The 8632-nt window shown below is 38.1% G+C and overlaps 1 protein-coding gene across 5 annotated transcripts in view; it reads left to right on the forward strand.

Moving 5' to 3' along the window:
* Nucleotides 1-2939, forward strand: part of LOC116329755 (protein MTSS 1-like) — a 48469-nt gene extending 45530 nt beyond the window's left edge. For all 5 annotated transcript variants that reach the window (XM_039619468.1, XM_039619469.1, XM_039619470.1 and 2 more), the window contains one exon: nucleotides 5-2939. In XM_039619468.1, the coding sequence (XP_039475402.1) occupies nucleotides 5-471 (467 nt within the window). In that variant the 3' untranslated portion in view covers nucleotides 472-2939. The remainder of the gene's footprint in view (nucleotides 1-4) is intronic.
* The last annotated feature ends 5693 nt before the right edge of the window (nucleotides 2940-8632 follow it).

Here is an 8632-nt window from a genome sequence, read left to right on the forward strand (position 1 = left end):
ACAGGCCACGGCCCAGTTATTGTCACCCCTGGAGTTGCCACAATCCGCCGCACGCCTTCATCAAAACCTTCTGGCCGCCGTTCGGGCTCCGTTACGGGTACAGGCCCCATTCCCATTCGCACTCCTGTCGTTCCTGTAAAGATCCCCACGGTGCCTGATATGCCAGGAGCTGTTAATGGGAACAGAGGCGAGGAGATGGGAGGCAGAGAAGAATCCCCCTGTTCCCCAACATTTGGAGGAGGGGAGGATCCCGGCACATTACCCATGGCATCCTGGAGCGGTCAGGCCACAACCAACCCTCCCAATCTACCCAACTATGTGAGCCAGCAGCACCTTCAGAGTGAGATGAGACAGGAGGGAGGAGGAGAGGATTCAGGAGAGCAAGAAGGAGACATGCTGATGGCCATCCGCAAAGGGGTCAAGCTCAAGAGAACCTTCACTAACGATCGCTCTGCACCACGGATCGCGTGATTCGGCAAAGGTCGCAGGAGACGTGTGACCTCATTTGTAAATTAGGTCAAAAGCTTTAGGAAAAAGGAACGTTGCAGATAAGAAGGGCAATGTGTAAACTTAAAAGGCTTCTTATAACACATTGCAGTATCAGTTGTATCTGCTGGCTTTCATCACCTGTGAGAACCTCCTACTACAGACCCCATTTACAATCACTCAAAAAAAAGACAATAGCAGTTGTCTTATTGGACTTACGTTGCCTCAGAAATGATATAAAGCCAGGTTAATAACTCACTCTGGATGAGGCCATTTGTACTAATCCTTGTATAAACTGTAATTCCAGGCCCACGGATGTAACAGAGCAGCATAAAACACAGCATGTTTTTGTTAGTAAGTAGCACCACACTGATCACTCATTATTTTCACACATACACACAATACTTACGTCTCCTCTGAGTGAAAAAAAGTACTGTATCTTATGTGTACACAGACTCGGTGTTTTGGGAGTGCACTGTACTGTTGTGGTGGGATCAGCATTCTTACTGTTGATGACTTGGCAATAACCTCTGCAGGTACGACACGCCCTCGAGAGAGCGATATTAAAGTGCTCTATAACAGTAACGGCTTCAGCGGCTGGCCTTTGATGGCTCCATTTTTGGCAACTCCTGACCTGCATTGGTGCTTATTTGGAGGCACACCCTGATGGCTGTTCATAGGTGCTGAGCTTCCAGTCACAGTTCAAAGACTTAAATGCAGTATGCATCAATACTCAGAGACACCATGAGCACAGGAAGCTCCTGAAGAAAACAAAACAAAAGCAAAGGAAATGACTGTGTTGCATTCGGAGTCGTAGGAGGCTGCAGTGTGACTAAAGTGTCACATGTCTGACGCTGTGACATTAAGAGAGACTAAAGTTGTTTCCTGTTCTTCTTTATAAGGGTTCATATTGACACGGTTTGTAAATAATTTTGCACGTCTGTGTTACCAGGGAGTGTCGGCATCGCTCGTTCAATCGTTCAAAATCAATCAGTTCCACATCTTTTAACAGGATATAAGGATCATCATACCCGACTGCCTCCAAGTGGATTGGGTTTACTTCTCCTCAGTTTATGATTTATTTAATCTGCAATCTCTACATGCTCATGGGTTGCAGATTAAACCTTGTCAGAGGTTCTTGTGTTAATATACGACCCCTTTCCTTTGTTTGTCATTTATTGACCACAGTATGAGCTGCTCCGCGTCGATTGCTCATAGCGGCAGTAATAAATCTCAAAGTATATACTGTCTCTGTTTAAAAAGAGAGAGAACTAAACATTTTATAGAACCTGAAGCATTATTTCAGAGTTAAATGATATTTTTGTTAACACCATGATGTTTCTGTCCTTCAGACTTCAAACCAAATTTTTACAACTGCCACTTTAAATGAGGTTTTTTTGTTGTTGTTTTTGATTATGTTATCGACAAGGAAATCGCATAAAAACCATCATATAAGATGAGGTACTAGGCCCGTCCTTAGACCAGAGGCTAAACAGGCTAGTTAGTGTAACTCCGTCTGTATTTGATTTGCATTTCAGTTCAAGCACTGTGAGACCATGGCTACTACAGGATGTATGAAATTGTAAATATTATTTAGTTAGTCCAGGATCTCACACCATTTTAATTTATTTCATTTCTCATTCTTTAAATGTCTTCCTCCTCAACTCGTCTCTATTTTTATACTTATAAAATATCAGAGTGGCAGAGCTGTTCCCTCGATCAGTGCCGTCTGAAGTTTTCAAATGTTCACGACTGTCCCGCTGTCAGTCCCTCATTTCATACATCTGTATATTTTGCATCATAAATCCAGATAAGATGGTTGGAAAGCACACTTTTTTTTCTTTTTTTTTTTTTTGTAAGAAAAATGCCAAGCAAGTGTGGTTTTGAGTCTCATCAGTATTATGAGCCCAGGACTTGTACAGAGCTGCACCCACTTCAGTTCAGTCCAAAAGGCGCATTTTCATCTGAGTAGGAACGCCAAAACCCTTTTTTTTTTTTTTTTTTTTTGTTTGTTTGTTTTTTGTAAATTATTGTTTAAAGTGATGATTTTTGTTTTTCCCCCCTGGAGGCTGAACTGAAAGTGGAATGACAACAACCATGCTAAGAGTTTGCTAAACAGATTGCGCCTTGCAAACTTCCGTCCACTCATTTAAAACTTGTATCATTAACCTGTAAGTCCCATATTTAAATTACTAGCATAAATATATATAAATATTATATTTGCCAAATGTCAGTATATCCTATAAGAAGTTTATAGTTTGTGAAAGTTTTAAAGTATAGTTAAGTCTGTTTTCCAGTTTAGTTTTTAGCTATTTTCCTTCCCCACAGAGAGTTGACCTCTCAGTCTGTCCCTGTAGAGTTCAGGCTTTAATGCATTTTGTTTAAGGAGGTAAAAATGTTGTTATTTTTGTGTTATGACAGCTTTAGCAATATAATAAAGAATATTAATTTTGTTTTGGCTTTGTTTTCTCGAATATGTAAGTGTGTGTGTGTGTGTGTGTGTGTGTGTGTGTGTGTGTGTGTGTGAAATCTGTCGTGAGGTTAACATCATTCACCGCTTATGGTTAATTCAGAATCACCAGTTAACCTAACCCAACAAACTGCATGTCTGTGAACTGTGGGAGGAAGGCTGGGTACCCAGTGAGAATCTGATGAGAACCCACGCAGACACAGGGAGAACATGCAAACTCCACACAGAAAGGCCCTGCCCAGAAGGTGGATTCAAACCTTCTTGCTGTGAGGCAACAGCAAAAATCACAGTGCTGCCCTTATAAACACATACTGATTAAAATTAGAAGTGGGTGGATCAATTCAAAAATAAATGGCATCGATACCAAAGCAGGTATTGGTATCGAATCGATACTAGTGCGTAGGATCAGCACATGTACATCCCAGGTGTCCAAAAAGCCCAGTTTAAAAAAACTAAAAAAACATGAAATGCTAAAAGATTTGTTTGTTTTCTTAACTAGTTTTTATGGAAAGTAAAAGTCAGTGTTTTACTGATGATGATTCATCTTATAAATCGTATCACACTGCTCTCCCCTATATAAGGTGCACTTATAGGCTGAAAGTATTGGTGTTGGCAATACTTATCCTGTATTTACTTGCTGTCGGATTAATACCAACCTTTGCAGGATCACAAAACACTAATTAAAATGTGCCTAAACAAGAGAAGTTATTTCTAACTAGAAAGTGCATTTTCTGAAGAAACTGCAGTGTGAATGCTTGAATCTGAATGTATGCACTGAAATGAATTAATTGCTGAATTTAAGTTAAAAATTTTAAATGAAATGAAAAATACAGAAGTTTTCGCCTGGAAAAAAAAAAAAGTGCTGAACTGCTAAAAGCTGACATCCACACAGAAGAAGTTGGAAAATAGCTGAAAAAGTTTTAAATGTAAATTAGAAAAACCTAAGAAATGAGAAAAGAAAATTTAGAGTCAGAAAACATCTGAATGAATATTAAAAGTTCATATTCTTTAAATCACTGAATGACTAAAATGTGATCCCTCCACTTGGATCCACACAGTTTAAAAAGTTTAAATGTCTGAGCTTTGAAAGACACGGTGTTGGAAAGAGAAGAACAATGGCTACGTTTTGATGGTAAAATGATGGCTGTAGAGCAAACACTGTGGACACAGCAGCAGTTGAAAGAGAAGTGTTTAAGATGAATCTTGGCAGAGTGAGAGACAGAGCTCGTTAGGCAGGCAGGTGTGAGCCTGGTTGCTATAGTGACTGCACCCAATGGCTCCATACACACGCACACACAGACATGCACCTCACTTTTGCTGCTTAAAATGAACAGAAAAGTCAGGTCGAAACAAATCGCTCCCAAATGAAAAGTACAGGTCCTATTGACAAAATTCTTTCACAGTGAGCGGCAGCAATGTCTAGTCTACTGAATTCTCAATTTTCATGCCTGTGGAGTTTATTATATGGACGTGGTGACAGTGTAAAAACAGCCATGCTCTTCTGATTTTCAGACAAACCTTCTGAGCCATTTTAACATTGGAGTCTATGGAAGAGTTGGAGGAGGAGGCTGTGCTTTGGTGACATTTATGAAAGAACCATAACACCTATTACAATAGTAAACACATTGGGTGAAAGCGGACAGCGATGGCTACGTTTTGAGGGTAAAATCAGAACTGTAGAGCAAACATTGTGGACACAGCAGCAGTTTTAAAAAAGATTTTAGGATTAATTTTTTGCTCCTCTCACTCTAGCAGTTGAGCTGTCTCACTCTAGCCCCAACATTCCGTCCCATACACACCCATTATAAACTCTGAAACGGCTGAAAAACATCATGAAACTTAAACTGGAACTAAAGAAAAAGTATAATAGATATTGAAAAGATAAATACAAGTTGAATAGTTGAATGTCTTGTCTTCGTTTTAAAGTTTGAATGGTGGATATACGTCAATGTATGTGGAAGTAGTAGGAGTTTAAAAAGAGTAATTTGAATGATGATTTGAAGGGTCTCCCCATTGAAATACATGGGAAATTTTTGTTGGAAAAAGTTGAATAAAATTAAAAATATAAATGTTAAAAATGAGAAAAATAGAAGCAGTCGTGTCCAAAGAAGAGGAATCTAACGGTGTTTGAATGGTTTTTGTAAGTTGAACGGTTTTGAAGGAGTGGGACTACAAAAAAGCGTCGGAATATATAATAATAAAATATAATAATAACTAGAAAGTGCATTTTCTGAAGAAACTGCAGTGTGAATGTTGAATCTGAATGTATGCACTGAAATGAATTAATTGCTGAATATTAAGCCAAAAATGTTGAATGAACTGGAAAATACAGAGTTTTAACCCGAAAACAAAAAAGTGCAGAACGTTTGAAAGCTTATGTTCACACAGAAGAAGCTGGAAAATAGCTGAAAATGTTTTAAATGTAAATTTGGAAAACCTAAGAAATGAGAACAGAAAATTTAGAGTCAGAAAACATCTGAATGAATATTAAAAGTTCATATTCTTTGAATCACTGAATGACTAAAGTGTAATCCCTCCACTTGGATCCATACACTTTTAAAGGTTTACATCTCTGAGCTTTGAAAGACATGCTGTTGGAAAGAGAACAACGATGGCTTCGTTTTGAGGGTAAAATGATGGCTGTAGACCAAACACTGTGGACACAGCAGCAGTTGAAAGAGAAGTGTTTAAGATGAATCTTGGCACAGTGAGAGACAGAGCTCGTTAGGCAGGCAGGTGTGAGCCTGGTTGCTATAGTGACTGAGCCAGGGCCCCATACACACGCAGAGACATGCACCTCACTTTTGCTGCTTAAAATGAACAGAAACGTCAGGCCCAAACAAATCCTTCCCAAATGAAAAGTACAGGTCCTATTGACGAAATTCTTTCACTGTGAGCGGCAGCAATGTCCAGTCTACCTAATTCTCAGTTTTCATGCCTGTGGAGTTTATTATATGGACGTGGTGACAGTGTAAAAACACCATGCTCTTCTGATTTTCAAACGAACCTTCTGAGCCATTTTAACATTAGAGTCTATGGAGGAGTTGGAGGGAGGAGGCTGTGCTTTGGTGACATTTATGAAAGAACCATAACACCTAGCACAATAGTAAACACATTGGATGAAAGAGGACAGCGATGGCTACGTTTTGAGGGTAAAATCATACCTGTAGAGCAAACGCTGCGGACACAGCAGCAGTTTTAAAAAATATTTTAAGATTAATTTTTTCGCTCCTCTCACTCTAGCAGTTGAGCTGTCTCACTCTAGCCCCAACATTCCGTCCCATACACACCCATTATAAACGCTGAAACGGCTGAAAAACATCATGAAACTTAAACTGGAACTGAAGAAAAAGTATAACAGATATTGAAAAGATAAATACAATTTGAATAGTTGAATGTCTCGTCTTCGTTTTAAAGTTTGAATGGTGGCTCTATGTCAACGTATGTTGAAGTAGATACAGTTTGAAAATGAGTAAGTTGAATGAGGATTTGAAGGGTCTCCCCATTGAAATACATGGGAAATTTTTGTTGAAAAAAGTTGAATAAAATTAAAAATATAAATGTTAAAAATGAGAAAAGTAGAAGCAGTCATGTCCAAAAGAAGAGGAATCTAACGGTGTTTGAATGGTTTTCTAAGTTGAACGGTTTTGAAGGAGATACAGTACAAAAACGTCACGAATAATATATAATAATAATAATAAAGATTAGAAGAACAATACTGTGAATGCTTTTACAAGCATTCACACTAACTAAAAAATGCATTTTCTGAAGAAACTGCAGTGTGAATGCTTGAATCTGAATGTATGCACTGAAATGAATTAATTGCTGAATTATAAGTTAAAAATGTTGAATGAGCTGGAAATACAGAGTTTTTAACCTGAAAACAAAAGTGCAGAACTTTTGAAAGCTGATGGTCACACAGAAGAAGTTGGAAAATAGCTGAAAAGTTTTAAATTAAAATTAGAAAAACCTAAGAAATGAGAAAAGAAAATTTAGAGTCAGAAAACATCTGAATGAATATTAAAAGTTCATATTCTTTGAATCACTGAATGACTAAAATGTGATCCCTCCACTTGGATGCACACAATTTAAAACATTTGTATCTATGAGCTTTGAAAGACACGCTGTTGTAAAGAGAACAACGATGGCTTCGTTTTGAGGGTAAAATGATGGCTGTAGAGCAAACACTGTGGACACAGCAGCAGTTGAAAGAGAAGTGTTTAAGATGAATCTTGGCACAGTGAGAGAGAGAGAGAGGCTCGTTAGGCAGGCAGGTGTGAGCCTGGTTGCTATAGTGACTGCACCCAATGGCTCCATACACACGCACAGACATGCACCTCACTTTAGCTGCTTAAAATGAACAGAAAAGTCAGGCCGAAACAAATCGCTCCCAAATGAAAAGTACAGGTCCTATTGACGAAATTCTTTCACCGTGAGCGGCAGCAATGTCCAGTCTACCTAATTCTCAGTTTTCATGCCTGTGGAGTTTATTATATGGACGTGGTGACAGTGTAAAAACACCATGCTCTTCTGATTTTCAAAGGAACCTTCTGAGCCATTTTAACATTAGAGTCTATGGAGGAGTTGGAGGGAGGAGGCTGTGCTTTGGTGACATTTATGAAAGAACCATAACACCTAGTACAATAGTAAACACATTGGATGAAAGAGGACAGCGATGGCTACGTTTTGAGGGTAAAATCAGACCTGTAGAGCAAACGCTGCGGACACAGCAGCAATTTTAAAAATATTTTAAGATTAATTTTGTCGCTCCTCTCACTCTAGCAGTTGAGCTGGCTCACTCTAGCCCAAACATTCCGTCCCATACACACCCATTGTAAACGCTGAAACGGCTGAAAAAACATCATGAAACTTAAACTGGAACTGAAGAAAAAGTATAACAGATATTGAAAAGATAAATACAAGTTGAATAGTTGAATGTCTTGTCTTCGTTTTAAAGTTTGAATGGTGGCTCTATGTCAACGTATGTGGAAGTAGATACAGTTTGAAAATGAGTAAGTTGAATGAGGATTTGAAGGGTCTCCCCATTGAAATATATGGGAAATTTTGGGTGAAAAAAGTTGAATAAAATTAAAATTATAAATGTTAAAATTGAGAAAAGTAGAAGCAGTCGTGTCCAAAAGAAGAGGAATCTAACGGTGTTTGAATGGTTTTTCTAAGTTGAACGGTTTTGAAGGAGATAGAGTACAAAAAACGTACGGAATATATAATAATAATAACTAGAAAAATTTGCATTTCCTGCGAAAATGCAGTGTGGATGCTTTAAAGCTGAAGCTTTCTGCTGAAACTAGCTGAAAAAGCTGAAAAGTTGCAGAAATTGTAAAATCTTTGCAGAAGCAAAGGAACTTTGCTAAAATGTAGTGACTTAGCAGAACTGCAATATCTTAGAGGAAACATAATACTTGGCAGAAATACAATAGCATAGCAGAACTTAGCAGAAATATTGTAACTTACCAGAAACACGATAACTTCTCAAAAATACAAGAATTTAGGAGAAATAGTATAAGATAACAGAAAGAATATATTTAGCCAAACATTCTTAAACATTACAGAAATACTATGATTTAGAGAAACAGTACAACATAGCAGAAATGCTGTAATTTGACAGAAATACTATATTTAGCACAAATCTTATAAAATAGCAGAAATGCTGTATTT

The sequence above is a fragment of the Oreochromis aureus genome, linkage group 11, assembly GCF_013358895.1.
Source record: "Oreochromis aureus strain Israel breed Guangdong linkage group 11, ZZ_aureus, whole genome shotgun sequence".
NCBI lineage: Eukaryota > Metazoa > Chordata > Actinopteri > Cichliformes > Cichlidae > Oreochromis > Oreochromis aureus.